The 16,708-nt window shown below is 39.4% G+C and overlaps 1 protein-coding gene across 1 annotated transcript in view; it reads left to right on the forward strand.

The window, feature by feature from the left end:
- mrpl1 (mitochondrial ribosomal protein L1) overlaps window positions 1-16,708 on the forward strand; it is a 53,708-nt gene that overhangs the window by 13,357 nt on the left and 23,643 nt on the right. Inside the window, exons 5-6 of the mRNA XM_078543595.1 lie at window positions 257-328; window positions 16,349-16,460. Coding sequence (XP_078399721.1) covers window positions 257-328; window positions 16,349-16,460 — 184 coding nt within the window. The remainder of the gene's footprint in view (window positions 1-256; window positions 329-16,348; window positions 16,461-16,708) is intronic.

Here is a 16,708-nt window from a genome sequence, read left to right on the forward strand (position 1 = left end):
TGTCTGTGCATAACTTGAGAAATTTGTCTCTTTTTGGATGCCAAAAACGCTACAGTTTGTCCCAACTATTCTGTGAAATATGTACATCTTTAATTGCTGTGTTTATTCTGCTATTGATTTTGCCACTTGTGAAGTACAAGATTTATTTCACTTATGGAATAACTTCAAAGGCAGTATCTATAAAGATACATGAAAATCCCCTCAGTAGTAAATTGTTAGTATGATGAACTCGGTCTCTGAAATATTGTTCTTGCAGAGTCCAGAAGAAGCTGCTGTCGCTCAGAAACATGGAGCAGATATTGTGGGTGGAATAGAGCTCATTCAGAAAGTATGTATTTATGACCAGAATGATTTTTAACAGTATAATTGGAAATGTATGCATCACCAAAAGTGATCATCTTGATATTATCATGCTAAAATATTAAGAGTTTGTTAAATGCAGCAATATGTTTTCAAAATGCAATTTTACAAATGAACAGAATGGCCAAGCACTAAACCCTTTTACAACTTAAAACGCAAGGCATGGCCTGTTCCAAAGCTGCTATTTCTGGAACTTTCACTAAATCATAAACACTGATGCTTCCTCTCTGCCCTCAAATTCTCTTGGGTCTATCATTTCTCTGAGGTCATTGCATCCAGGTCAACATGAGGATTCAGCAGGCTTTGTGACACAAATGGCTTTTGTGTAATTGGGAGCTTTTCACCCAGTATCCATAACGGCAGAGAAATTGCTCTGTTTCTGGGATTGAATGCTTACACGGCCCTATCCCATGGATAGAACAGTGTCTCTGCCATTATGGATGCTGGGTAAATAACTTCCCATTTGACAAAAGCTGTTTCTTTCACAAGCCACTGCTTCCTTGTACTGACCTACGTGCACTAACCTCAGCAGCCTTCCAAATCAAGGAAAGCGCCTGCAAACATCAAGAGTGACCATTGTTTCCTGCCCACATTGCCATGTTCATACACTCATTCAGCAGTGTCTAACTGCTCCTCTTCTCCTGATCCTGCCATTGTCCTCTTTCCTTCAGCTTCTGGTGATGGTGGATCTCTTTTTTTGAGAAACTTTGGCTTTGGGAAGGAAAGATGGGTGGCCGTCCTGAATGCCTCTGCTGCTTTATAGAGTGATGGACTGGCCTGTAATGCCTAGCTATCACTCAGTCTTCCTGCAGATTTGATGCTCAATCAGAAACCTGCAATTTCACTCTGATACATAATGTAACCTGTTGTGTTTTCCCTCCCAAATCTCCCTCAATCCATCCTCAGACTTGTCTGAAAGCTTCAGTATACCAGCACAGCCACTCATTACATTTCCTTTCTTATTTGTCCTGTTACGGTCTTTATGCTGCTAAGTGAAACTGAGAAACCCAATTCATTAATTCTGCTCAAAATGAGAGCCGTTTGAAATGAAATGGGAATTTAGACTGAAAATGCAAAGTGAACAGAGCCAATGCCTGTAGGAAGCATGGTGATTCTTGTCCCTTGACTCTTGTTGCAACTAATTAATCTCAATTTAGGGGAGGCAATGGCGTAGTGGTATTGTTGCTGGACTAGTAATCCAGAGATCCAGGGTAATGCCCTGGGGACCCAGGTTTGAATCCCACGATGACAGATGGTGGAATTTGAGTTCAATAAAAATCTGGAATTAAAAGTCTATGAAACCATTGTTGATTGTTGTAAAAACCCATCTGGTTCACTAATGCCCTTTAGGGAAGGAAATCTGTTGTCCTTACCTAGTCTGGCCTATATGCGACTTCAGACCCACGGCAAGGGCAATTCGGGATGTGCAATAAGTGCTTGCCTAGCCAGCGATGCCCACATCATATGAACAAATAAAAAAAAAACTGTTTCTATTATACTGACCATTTGGAAAATAAGAACAGCTGATACCAGTCCCTAAGGGATATGTAATTTAGAGATTTCACTGTGCACTAGGTTATAGCCTGTATCATCCAAGTTCCCATAATCGGAGCAGCATATCCTCTATCAGCTGGTTTGTTGCACCTGTCAATGTCATCCTGGTGCCCAGTATTGAAAATGGTAACCCTGATGGATTGCTGGTCCCTTCTCTTAACTTTTTTAAAAATGTAGGCTGTTCCAAAAAAATTTGATCTGGTGAACTTGGCAGGTAGATTTGCAACATCAACTTTTCTGCTATAATCAGTCCCATTGAAACGCTGTAGCTTCCTTAAGTCCAGAATTGTAAGTTGTTGCAAATGTTAGGTCCCTTTAACCAAACACATTCATTTTTGAAACAAAGCATCTGACAGGAGCAAATGGTGAATGCCAAATGGTAAAACAGTTTTGCATTGAGATGAGTGAATGTGAGGGTTAGATTTAAGAAATTTCTAAATTACCCATGAACATAGCATGAGGAACATCTGATGTTTTTGGAGAAATGTTGAATGACTGTCAACCTGACTCAATTAGTAATACTCTAGCCTTTGAATCAGAAGATTATAGGTTCAAGCTCCATTCTGGAATTTGAGAACCTAATCTAGGCTCACGTTTTAGCTGATGGTGTTGCATCGTTAAGCATTATATCTTTTGGATGAGATGTAAAACCAAGCTTTTAGGTAAATAAAAAAGATCTACGTGCACTATTCAAAGAAGGGTAGCAAGTTTTCCTATGTCTTGATTAACATTTGTCCCTCGGCTATCACTATCAAAACCAGATTCCTAATTCCACCAAATATAGGTTTACTGATCATTTATTTCATTTAATGTTTAAGAAATTTCAATGTAACAATAATCACATTGCATGGCAACTACCTTGTTAAAGACAATTGCTAATTAAAACAGGTGATGGGCATTGGCTCTCCCATCTGAACAGTATAAATAGATACAGCTGGAACACTCTGGGTGGAACTACTAGAAAGTCTGCAACACTGAGGAGCTTGAAGTAAAAAAAAACAGCTTTGGATTCAGTCTTCCACCACAAGCACTTATTGTGAGTAACACGGTAGCAGAGGATGAACTTTAAGCTTTGTTGATTGATTGCTGTATATGAAGCTTTTTGTCTCGATCCTCTGTGGGAAAAGAAGTGTACTGTTGCTGACATTTAAGTTGTGGAATTGCAGAAGGACAGCGCAAAATCACAAGCTTTGACTGTCCACCATTTTTTTTACTCTGAACCTTATCAACAGTGGAAGGCTGAAGTTGAAATGTGGACCCAGGTTACTTCCATACCCAGAAAGATGCCAGTATGGCTTTGGCGTTATCGTCACCAGCCAAAAGTAAGATAAGAAGTAAAGTATTTTCAGAGTGGAAAGTGGATGACGTGGATCATGAAGAGGGATTGGAGCTTCTGTTACAATTTTTAGATAAAGGATGAGTTATTGGAAGCATGTGAAGCTTGGACAATCTTTTGATAGATTTAGGAAATCAGATGATCAATCCATGGAAGAATATATCATGTTCCATTCATCAAAATCCAGGAGACTGCAGAGATTTGAACTTGAAATTCCAGAGTCGGTATTGGCATTTAAGTTACTAGACTGTGCTCGTATTTCCCACGTTGATAGTCTTTTAGTACTAACGGGTTCAATTCCGGGGGGAAAAATCTCTCCTGGATCAAATGGCTGCTACCCTAAAATGATTTCTAGGAAAATAGTTGTTCCCAGTCACTTTCTTAGCAATTACAAACAACAATGCTGTGAAACAAAAGTTGGAAGACTCTACTGTGGCCGAATTTCAAGGTCAACCAAGTATTAGACAAAGATTCCAGTACAAAGATGGGGTTAATGTCAGGAGGTCTGAAAATGGTGGTAACCCTAGTCAATTTGAGATTTAGGACAAAAAGTGCACCTGGGACGGTGACCATAGGTGCTTAAATCCAAAAAGTGCTGTACAGGGGATGGTTATTTGGTGTTTCCGGTGTGATTCCCAGTAATATTACATAATGAACTGCCCACAGTAAAAGAATCGCTTTTTGAAGTGACCCATGAAACGGATTCTTCTGAGACTGAAAATGATAATGGTGACTGCCATGATGGAATTCTATTTGTCATTAAAAGTTTGAATCCAGTGATGAGTATCTTGAAGGTCAATTCCTTCAACAGTGCTGTCCTGGACAGTGGTTGCACTTCTTCTACGGTGTGTGGCACGGACTGGCTTAAATGCTACCTGGAGTCTCTCGATGAGGCAGACCAGCAGAAGATCAAGGAGTATGAAAGCTCTACCTGTTTAAGGTTCAGAGGTGATAACACATTAACATCCTCCAAAAGGGTGGTCTTCCCTTGTAAGATAGCAGGGATCAGTCTGTTTGTGGTTTCTAGCAGGATACTGCTATTGGTAAAAAGGGCTCTGATGACGCTTGACATGAAGAAAGATATAGCGGTCGTGTTAGAAAAAAAATGTGGATCTACGTTTTACTCGGTCATGCTATTACTGCCTCCCACTGAAGAAGCCAGAGATTTCTCATCAAGAAGTTCATGAAGTTTTGCTGACTGCTGGGAATAAGAATTTGGTGGACATAAAGATGATCATTTGGAAGTTACATAGACAGCTTGCATATCCGGCGCCACAGAAACCGAAGATTCTACTTCAAGATGTGGGAGTGGTTGATAAAGGATATGATGACCTTATTGAGCAAATCACTGCTCAGTGTGAAATTTGTTTTAAATATCACAAGACACAACCACATACTGTTGTGAGTTTGCTATTACTCTGAATTTAACGACGCAGTGGCTATGGATTTAAAAGTTTGGGACAAGGATTGGGGTTTTTTACTACATTTCATAGGTATGGTAACCAGATTTAGCCTATCCTCTGCAATACATAGTAAAGATGAAAGGACCATTGTCAATAAGGTCATGGAGAAATGGGTAGGAACAGGATTAGGAACACCAATGAAGTTCCTGACAGATAATGGTGGGGAATTTGCCAGTGAGGAATTTCGAGGCATGTGAAAATTTGAACATCATAGTTATGCACACTTTAGCTGAAAGCCTGTTTAGTAATAATCTTTGTGAAAGAAACCATGCGATAATCGGCAACATGTTACACAAAATATTGGCCAATCAACCAGATTGCAAATTGCAAACAGCGCTAGCGTGGTGGGGTGCACGCAAAGAACTCTGCAAGTGGTTGGGGGTTACAGTCCGTACCAGTTGGTGTACGGAGAAATCCAAAGTTGCCTTCGGTGTTATCAGATACTCCCCCTGCTCTAGAAGGGACTAGCATTAGCTCCACTTTATCTGCTTATCTAAATGCAGGCAGAAAAGCTTTCATTAAAGCTGAGGTTTCGGAGAAAATTTGAGAAGCCCTATGGCACTGCATAAGACCATCGGGAATACAGTTTAGACAAGGAGACATGGTATATTATGAAAGGGAAGGCAGGAAAGAGTGGAAAGGACCTGGCAAGGTAAAAAGGTGTGATGGAAAAATAGTAATTGTGCAACACGGCAATCAAACTGTTAGGGTACATTCTTCGAGGTTAATTGGTACTGACTATACCTTTACAGGTTCTGAACAGGATATACAAAGTGAGGAGGCAACTTTGCAATTCACATTAAAAAAAAATATATATATAAATATATATATATATACACACACACACGGCAGTTATGAGGACAGACTATGGCAGATACAGGGTCGACTGACAATGAACAAAATAATACTGAGGTACCGGATAGCACTATTTATCCAGAGTGGCAACTATCCAAAGTAGGAACAAAGGTAACACACATGCCAGAAGGGACCAGTGTATGGAGGGATGCCACCATCGTAGGATGAGCAAGAAAGGCCACTGGTAAATACAAACATTGGCTAAACATGCAGGATGAAGGTCAGGAGACAAAACTTATGGATTGGCAAACCGAGGTAACGACCTGGAAACCCAGAAAGCGCAGCATGAGTTCTGACATTGGACCAGAAAGTGGTCGTGACCCCAGAAGAAAATCACGGACTTGCGAATGGGGTTCTGCTTGCATGGGAGAAAGATGATATAGTAGTAGTCCAGAAAGAGAAATAAATGTGAGTAGAGGCCATAGCTTAAGAACAAGGACTAGAGAGCAAGCTAGGAATGTCAGTAGAAGTCCTTATGGACAAGAGATTTTAGTAGCTGCTAACAAATTGGAAAATAAGCTGATAAAGGAAGCCAAAGCAGAAAGAGTTGGAAAGATGGAAGGAATTTGAGATATATACTGAATTACCTGACTGGGGACAGCCAGTCTTATCTTACAGGTGGTTTTGTACAGAAAAGGTACTTCCAGACGGCACATATAAGGCTAAAGCAAGATTAACAGCCCGGGGCATTGAAGAAAGACTCTAGGATCAGGATGTCAGGGTGGACTCGCCACCTGTGGGGAAAGTGAGTTTAAAGATTTTTTTTTCAGCTGTTTTGGCATCCTATTCCTGGGAGTGCAAATCGATTGGCATAAAAGCTGCGCTTTTACAAGGGGAGAAGTTTCAAGGGAAGTTTTTTTGAAACCACCCAAAGAAGCCAGTGATGTAGAAGGAAGGTTGTGGAAGTTTAACAAGTGTGTTTAAGGATTGAATGATGCAGCAAGAGTATGATATTTTCCTGTGTGGTCTGCCCTGTTGAAAACAGGTTGCATTCAGTTGAAGGCAGACCCTGCGATGTTCTACTGGTACCATAAGGAGAAACTAGCTGGAATCTTTATCATGCATGTTGATGATTTCCTGTGGGGGAGGATCTGTAAAATTTGAGCAATGGATAATCGAGAAGATAAAGAAGGAATTTAAGGTTGGAAGTCAGGCTCCAGGGGCCTTTAAATATATAGGTTTAGACATTAAGCAGAGCAAGTCAGGAGTGACATTGAATCAACAATCTTACCTAGAAAATGTTAATCATATCCCATAAGTCAGGTTAGAACCTCACAAAAAGAGGACCCTGTTTACGAGGAAGAAACGGAACAATTGGGAAGTTTGATTGGGCAGTTGCAATCTGACTAGGCCTGACGCTAGTTATGATGTGTTGGAGCTGAGTACTATGATGAAAGGGAGGCGGTGCCATAGTGGTATTCTCACTGGAGTGGTAATCCAGAGACCCAGGATAATACTCTGGGGATAAAAACAAAAAGCTAAAAGCTACTGCGGATGCTGGAAATCCAAAACAAAACAAAAACAGAATTACCTGGAAAAACTCAGCAAGTCTGGCAGCATCGGCGGAGAAGAAATCAGTCAACGTTTCGAGCCTTCATGGCCCTTCGGCAGAACTGCAGCATAGTTCGAAAACTATGCTGCAGTTCTGCCGAAGGGCCATGAAGGCTCGAAACGTTGACTGATTTCTTCTCCGCCGATGCTGCCAGACTTGCTGAGTTTTTCCAGGTAATTCTGTTTTTGTTTTGTAATACTCTGGGGACCCGGGTTCGAATTCCACCATGGCAAATGGTGGAATTTGAATTCAATAAAAATCTGGAATTATGTCTAATGATGACTATGAAACCATTAATGATTGTCATAAAAACCCATCTGGTTCGCTAATGTCCTTTAGGGAAGGCAATCTGGTGTCCTTACCTGGTTTGGCCTACAATATGGTCGACTCTTAAATGCCCTCCTGAACAAGGGCAATTAGGGATGAGCAATAAATGCCCACATGCTATGACGAGTAAAAAAAAAAACATGGTACAGTTGAGGAAGTTCTGAGACAAAATTAAATATCAGAGAAACTACATTCAGAAAGATGCACATGATGACCACGAAAACCATTGTCGATTGTCATAAAAACCCATCTGGTTCACTAATGTCCTTTTGGGAAGGAAATCTGCCGTCCTTACTTAGACTGGCCTACATGTGACTCCAGACCCACAGCGATGTGGCCGTTTCTTAAAATGCTGTCTGAACAAGAACAATTAGGGATGGGCAATAAATGCTGGCCTAGCCAGCGCTGCCCAATCCCATGAATGAATTCTTTAAAAAAAGCTTTCAGCCTTGGATGGACCAGAGATGAGGTTTTTAATTTTTAGCAATGCTTTACATGTTAATCTTCCGGATGGGTATCTTGGTAGGAAAGAATGATGTTGCCTGATGGCTTGGGAGGCCAAGAAAATAAAAAGGGGAGCGAAAAGTACCGTAGCTCCCGAAACGTTGGCATTAGTAGATTCGATAGATATGGGGGTTTACTTATCCAATATACTGACAGAAATATTATATAAGGGGCAATGTGAGAATAGTTTGCCCATAGAATGTTATGTTGACAACCGGTCTGTTTGGGATAATGTTCATTCAATGAAGAGTGCCACTGAAAAAAGTTTAAGAATAGACCTAGCCAGCATAAAAGATGTTAGAGAGAGAAGAGAGATGGGTTGACACAAGTTACCAACAACAGATTGTTTTACGAAAAGAAATGCCTGCTCTAAGAAATTACTAAATGTATTGGAAGAGGGGCATCTTATGTTATATGCTGAAATGGAAAAAATACTTTTATTTTGCTTCATAATTGTTTATATATTATATAAATTAAAGCTTTGAAAAATTAAAAAACATCCTTTTCAAAACAAACAGAAGGAAATAAAGTCACGTATTTTCACATTTATAGATCCCACATTTGGAAATGTGGGATCTATAAATGTGAAAATGTGATTGTTGAAAAAAATTAAAGCTTTAATTTAAAAATAAAAGAGGGCAATCTGTCAATGTATCAACAATCACATTGCATAGCAATTATCTTTATTAAAGACAATTGCTAGTTAAAACAGTCGATGGGCATTGGTTCTGCCATCTAAACAGTATAAACAGATACAGCTGGAACACTCTGGGTGAAAGCTATTAAGAAGTCTGTAGCACTGAGGAGCCGTCTTCAGAATAAGCCAGCTTGAAGTAAAAAAAAAACAGCTTTGGATTCATTCTTCCACCACAAGCACTTATTGTGAGTAACAGGAAACCTTTGTTACGACCACAGCCGATGTTATTTGCTAAGCAAGCCAGGTCCCAGAGGGAAACCTGTCCTGCTGATCGTAACCTTTTTTTTATTGTATTTTGAAAGGGAGGAGGAAAAGGCATTGATCCCAGAAGCATTGAACTCCAATAACGCCTTTAGGATTTTAAAATTAAAAGATTTATTTACAAGAAGATCAAAAAAAACTTAAGACACAATATTAAAGTTACACAGTTAACAAACATCCACCCCAAAAAACCCACTTGGCCAGAACATATAAGTAAACTACTTGGCAACGGTTCCCTTATAGATTTTTAACCATAACAATCCAGTAATATTACCCAAGGCACAAACTGCTCTCACTTTAGTAAAGGTAGTATACCACATGACTTCTCATTCTCTTCCACTCTGCTGTGGAAATCCAAAGAATGGTTCAGAAGCAGACTACTTTCTGAAAACAAAGACTTATCTGGCTTGAAAACTCAATGGCTGCTTCAAATTGACATCTTTGACAACTTTCACATCTTCCCCCAGCACAAATCTGGTCTCAGGACATCTCCCTCACAGAGCCACACAACCTAGATCATAATCTTTCCTTAAATATCATTTTCCTCTTTCATCTTAGGTTCTATTGTCCTAAGCACCTCTTTGAACTCAACGTTTGCAAAATATAAAAATCTTTTCCTATTGCCTCCACTTTTGGGTCAAATAAAATTTAATAATCTTCCCTTGTTTACTTGTGAAACCTTTGTCAGTTGTAAAAGTCCCTTGTCACTTCTAAACTCCGCTTTGAAATTTAACAACTACAAAGTCAAGTCCCTACCTATTACTTAATACAAATTTTAAAACCCAACCTACTTACTCGTACATTGAACTTCACCATAGCCTTGCATTACAAATGCATGCATCGAGCACTTTTACCTTTCATCTCTCAGTTCCCCAGACAAGCTGTCTTTACTAACTCTCCCCAAGTTTAATTAATCATAGACACACATACACACACAGCCTACTTTACAGAATGCCACCATATTCCCAAAGTATTAAAATAATAACATTAATCTTCACACCTACCTCAATGAAAAAAAAATGAAACGTCATATTTCGAAAGATGTTTTCATTTTCTCAATCCACTTCATATCACTTACTATACTTATCTATACAAAAAAAAATTATTATGCAATGGTGTACCTGCATCAACCCATGAAAATATATACAAGTCTTTGGTAAGAATAAAATTAATTCCAGTCCATTCTCAATTTCTCAACATCCAAGTCCTTTTGAATTTAAGCTCTTGACCTTCAATTAAATTCTCTCGTCCAGCCACGTGTATAATTTTTAAATTGAACGGTTGCAATAACAAGCTCCACTGGAACAGTCTGGCATTTTTATCTCGAAACTTTTCCAGAAGCTTCAAAAGATTATGGTCAGTATGTACAGCTGTCTCTGAAGAGTTGTTTACTTCATGATGCTGCAAAGCTCAAACAAAACTTAAAGTCTATTTTTCTATAGTTGAATATTTCTTCTGATGCACATATAACTTCCATGAGAAATACCCCACTGGTTTCTCAAGTCCCAGTTCAGCTTCCTATAGCAACACCGTACCAAAACCCACATCACTGGTGTCAACATCCATTTTAAAACTGCTTTGTATAATCAGGTGCTGCTAGAACAGGTTTAGTGGTTAGTACAGCTTTCAAGCAGTCTAACACTCCTGTGTCCATTGGAATCTCCTGTTTTTTAATAATCCATTCAGTGGAGCAACTTTCACTGCTGAAATTTGGCACGAATTTCCGATAAAATCGACTCATACCCAGAAAACTCAAAACTTCACATTTTGTTGTAGGGACTGGGAACTCTACAGTAGCGTTTACTTTTGTGTCTCTTGAGGTCACTTGACCACATCCAGTGGTGTGGCCTAAATATGTAACCTTAGCTTTCGCAAATTCACTTTTAGCCAAATTTACAACCAAATTGACTTCCTGTAGTGGTTCAAACAATTCCTTTAAATGTTGTAGATGTTTTTCCCAGGGTTTGCTGAATCCCACTAAGTCACCAATATAGACAGCACAATTGCTTAGTCTGTGGAATGAGATATGAATGTTGCCTTGTTGAAACTGAATCTCCTACATCAACATCATGCAAAGCCAAATTTGTCTTCCCTGGTCTACTTTCACAAATTGCTTTGTGTGACTGTAACAACGCTTGTCAATCACTTCGACAGTTTTCTGGAAGGTATCTTAATATCATATTTAGATTCTTAAGTACTTCCTCATTGTCCAATTTAATCAATGGAAGGTCAATTTCAGAATCTTTAATTTCTGTTTCCCCTCCTTACCTACCACTACCAGCATCTCCTTCTGTTTATCCTTTATTACTATGTTTACTTTGTGGTAATCAATACATAGGGCAGAATTTTGCCCTTGGTGGGTGAGCGGGCCCCACTGGCTCGACGGCAGGCGGGCAGCCGATCCCCGCCGCTGAAACAGGGCCCACCGCCATTTTCAGTGGGTGGGCCAATTAAGGCCCGCCCAGCGGCCTGACTGACAGGCTTCCTGTGCGGGGGGGGAAGGAATCCCCAACTGTCAAAGTGCACTCTTTCGTGCATGCGCACAAAAGAGCGCACTGCTCCCTGAGGCAAAGTGCTGTCTCAGGGAGTTTACTGACAGGTAAGAAACGTCAATAGAGAAATATTAAAATTATTAACATGTCCCCCTCATGTGACAATGTCACACGAGATGGGACATGTTAATAAGAAACACAAAGTTTATTAAATTTTTTAAAAATGGAGATGAAACTTCATCCCGTCAGTGGATGACGTTTCATGAATAATCTGGAGCCCGCTGGGGCTCCTGGCCTGCCCGCCAGCCTTAAGCTTGGACGGGCAGGGTCTTTAACAAAGTTAATTTACCTGTCAGTGGCCTTAATTGGCCATTGACAGGTCAGCGGGCAGACAGCTGATTTCGCTGTCCGCCCGCCTTCCTGAAGATTGAAATGGACCGGGATGACGTCGGGGGTTCCTCCCGTGTCATTTTCTCCTCGGCGAGCGGGCCCCGCCCCCAAATCACCGAGGGCAAAATCCTGGTCATAGCCTTTGGGAGCCATCTGGTTTTGGCACATTACAATGGTGAATTACAATTACTGTGGCTGGGCTGTATGATGTCATTTTACAGCATAACTTCAATTTCTTTCCGCACATGAGCCAATTTTACTGGATTTAATCTACATGGGTGTTGTCTGATTGAAGCTGAACCCCCACATCAACATCATGCAAAGCCAAATTTGTCTTCCCTGGTCTACTTTCACAAATTGCTTTGTGTGACTGTAACAATGCTTGTAAATGACTTCGACAGTTTTCTGGAAGGTATCTTAATATATTTAGATTCTTAAGTACTTCCTCATTGTCCAATTTAATCAAAGGAAGGTCAATTTCAGAATCTTTAATTTCTGTTTCCCCCTCTTTATCTACCACTACCAGCATCTCCTTCTGTTTATCCTCTCTGTCAAAGAACCTTTTTAGCATGTTTACATGGCACATTTAATGACTCTTTCTTTCTATCTGGGTATTTACTACATAGTTTATCTCACTCAGTCTCTTTTCGATCTGGTAAGGTCCACTAAACCTTGCCTTTACTGGTTCGCCTGACACTGGCAACGATACTAATAATTTTTCCCCAGCCACAAATCTACAAACCTTTGTCCTTTTATCTGTCTCATCACTTGCTGAGATATCTTTAAATGTTCCCAAGCTAGCTCACGTGCCCTACTCAATCTTTCTCTGAATTTCGTCACATAATCCAGGAAAGTTGTTTCAGAAGTTTGACTCTCTAATTTCTCCTGAATCAGTTTGAATGGTCCCCTTACTTCATGACCATATATTAACTCAAAAGGACTGAACCCTGTCTACTTATTAGGCATCCCTAATAGCAAACAACAAGACTGGAATCCCTCAATGCCAATCATGTGGGTAACTTTGACTATATTCCCTAATCATAGTCTTTAAAGTTTCATGTCACCTTTCTAAAGCATCTTGTTATTCGGGATGATAGGCTGACGACCTAAATTGCTTTATTCCGAGGCTGTTCATTGCCTCTTTAAAAAGCTGTGACATGGAATTTGAACCCCGATCCAACTGTATTTCTTTTGGTAACCCATATATTGTAAAGAATTTGGTCAACTCTTCCACAATCACCTTTGCTGTGATTTTTCTTAAAGGCATTGCTTCTGGAAATCTTGTGGACACATCCATGTCAGTCAGTAAACACTGACTTCCATTTTTAGGGAGGAGTTCTACACTATCAATCAGGACCTTGTTAAAAGATTCCTCAACCTCATTTTCTCTAATCTTCTCCTCCTGAGTAATCTTTTCAAAGATTGATCCAGCTAACTGAGGTTTAGTATCCTCCCCCTGCCTTTTAGATTCTCTCTCTTCCTGTTTAAATTTGTGTCTCTGTGACCTCATCACCATACAATCTAGAAACAATCCAGGATGTTCTTTCTGTAAAACCACTGTTAATTGTATCTCAACAAGGTCCCCTTCTATAGTCGGCACAGTCAATATTTGCAATCCAGTTGTATAATTCCCAAGAATAAATTGAACCCCTGCAATAGGCAATTTCTCCACCACTCCCAACAATCACCTCTCTTGTTTTCAAATCACTCTTTAAATTTATTTAATGTAATAGACTTAAACCCTCCATGAATTCCACTAACCAACACTTTCTCCTGCAATAACCCTTCTGGACAGAAGATGGCACTATTGCATAACATTAATCATTGGCTAGCCCCCGTGCTCTCAAGATCTTAACAGTGTTTCCTGGTCCTCCTGGAACACATGGATATACTTTCCCTTTGCATATAAAATCTTTAAACACCTCTGTAACTTGCCCTTCAGAACTTCTTTGGGTAGGTTGTAAACACAATTTACAGCTCTCTAGCTAATACTGACTCTTCCTTGTTCACCTGTACAAAGGCTACTGGTCTGTCTTGCACTTGGGTCTCAGAGCCCACAGCACTTTTACTTACAAAACTCTTCTGAGTTTCTAACACTGCAATCGGTTTCCCATTTAACCTCCAACAATTCGATCTTGTATGTCCAGCCTTGTTACAATGGTAACATACTGCTTTTCTTCCTTCACCTTTGCCTTCTACTTTTCCATCTTTAATAGACTGGCGTCCTTAACTGGCCCCTTGTTACTAACACTTTTACCATTACTAGGTTTTCTATACCTACAATTCCCTTGCTGACTCCCAATGATCCTTTTCCTACACTCAACTGTCTGTGTGGAATATCATAAGTATCGGCTAAGACAGCAGCTTACCTGATCTTTTTACTTTGCCTTTCCTCTAAATATGTCTTGATAGTTACTAGAATACTATTTCTAAATTCTTCCATAATTATAATTTCTCTTACATTTTCAAAAGCCTTGTCTAACTTCAATGCCCTAAATAATTGATCCCAGAGAGTTTCTTTTTCTCTTGCCTGATTAGGTCTCTTTCTTATTGTCCTAACCTTTAGCTGATAAGCTTCAGGGACAAGCTCATAAGCATTTTGTACTGCTCTTTAAACTACCTCGTAGTCTGCAGATTGTTCCTCTGATAAGCTAGCATACACATTCATTGCTGTACCTGAAAAAACACCCTGTAACATTATGGTCCAAGCATCTTTTGGCCAATTCAATTTTATAGCTATATTTTCAAACGAGGTGGAATATCTTTCAACTCCAACCTTTGTAAATTTAGGCACTAACAGAAGATTTTTAGTTAAGTCAAATTCCTCAAAGGAATAAAAGTCACCATCTGAGTCACTATCTCTCCTTTCCTCCTTTATTCTAAGCTTCACTTTAGACAATTCACATTGTCTGCCTTCTTTCTCTTTCTGAAGTTCTTTATCTTTATCTCTTCTCTCTTTCCTCAATTGCTAACTTCTCTCTCTACGAAGTTGAAGTTCAAGCTTCGCATTTCTATTTCTTCCAACCTTTTTCTTTTATTGTTCCTCTTTTTCCCATCCAAGCTTTTCTATTCCAGTCTGTCCTTTTCCTTCTCTTTGCCCTTTCTTTCTTATTCAAGTTTTCTCATTTCTCTTTCTTTCTCTTTTTCTTCCAATTCAAGTCTTTTCAGTTCCATTTCTTTTTCAACTTCTGCCTTTCTCTGCCTCTTTCCATATTAAGCTGCTTCATTTGCAACTGATGTCTTACTACCTCTAGCTGTGACACACTAGCTTCAGGTGTCCCCTCCTCTAACTTTTTAACTGCTAAGTACTTTAACCATATCAGCTGTACGAAATTCTGCTTTTACTTCTACCTGCACTTCATCTGCTAACTCTTACAGCTGAGTTTTAGTCAGAGATTTCTAATACTCCACAGTTACGTCTTCCACTCCCAGAAAAGTTACACAGTTGAAACCACCTTGCAAAACATCCTCCAGAAAGCCCACTTGGTCAGAACACACAAGTGAACTACTTGGCAACAATTCCCTTATAGATTTTTAACCATAAAAGTCCAGTAATGTTGTCCAAGGTATAAAGGTATACCACATGACTTCTCACTCTCTTCCACTCTGCTGTGGAAATCAAAAAAAAAGGTTTAGAAACAGACTGCTTTCTGAAAACAAAGACTTCTCTGGCTTGAAACCTCGATGGCTGCTTCAAATTCACAACTTTCACACCTTCTCCCATCACTGATCTGGTCTCAGGACAACTCTCACACACAGCCACACAACTCAGCTCAACATCGTTCCTTTAATATCCTTTTCCCTTTTAAGCTTAGACTCCATTGACCTAAGCACCTCTTTGAACTGTTGCTGTTTTTATATAATAAGTTAGCAATAAGTTGGTGTAAGTAAGCAAGTGTTAATTTTCATTAAGTACTGTTAATAAATATTCAATTGACTATTATTGCATGCATAGAATACGTTTTATTCTTTGTTTTTAAATTTCCTTTTTCTAAACTTATTTTGGAGATTTCATCCCCCGTACCAAAATACATCTCTTAAGTTGGTCAATCCCCTGTTAGCATTGAACACTCCAAGGTCAGCTACACCACATCCACTTGTAAAGGAAAGTTCTTTCTCAAATAATTTGCATTAACCCCAAGCTCAGAAGAGCACTCCATCCCCCACTAGTGCATTTTTCCACTTCCACAATCTCTAACATTTGCTGCTCAGAGAAATTGCCTCAGCTAAATTGTAGGCAGTTTCACTTAATATTTGCAACAATGCATCCTGTTTCACATAGGACCCTTATACAAAATAGAGAAATTAGACTTTCATCAATAAAATGGGCTAAATTCAAATCCAGTTTCCGTAAGTAAAAGGAAAGCATTCTAACTCATTATGCCATTTAGTCACCTTACATATGACGTTGGAGTACAAACACAAATCACTATTAATTGTTGAATTAAGGTGCATTGAGAAACCGATATGAAGGTGTTTTTCAGTAGTGCAACCCACTTCAGTAAGCACTTTATTCTTCATCATAGAAACCTTACAAACACTTTGTCTTATTTTCAGATCTTGGATGATGAAATTCAAGCGGATTTCTATGTGACTGTTCCAGACATGATATCAAAACTGGTGCCTCTGAAGAACAAGTTAAGGAAAAAATTTCCTAAAACCAAACGGGGTAAGGAAGTAATGGCCATAGTTATATACTTGTGAGGAGTAAAAAGTGAGAAAATATAAACTCTACAGTGGAATTATAATATGGAACCTTCCATTATTAATCTTTCCCTACAGCAACCATAAGAACAACAAGTAATTTACTAAATGTTGCCTGCTTGATGAGACAAATGAGGATTTTTATTACAATTGGGATCTACGGGGTAATTTTAGCCTCCAAAATGGGTGAGGTGGGTTTAGTTTGGTTTGGGT

The sequence above is a fragment of the Cetorhinus maximus genome, chromosome 1, assembly GCF_964194155.1.
Source record: "Cetorhinus maximus chromosome 1, sCetMax3.hap1.1, whole genome shotgun sequence".
In the NCBI taxonomy this organism is placed as follows: Eukaryota; Metazoa; Chordata; class Chondrichthyes; order Lamniformes; family Cetorhinidae; genus Cetorhinus; species Cetorhinus maximus.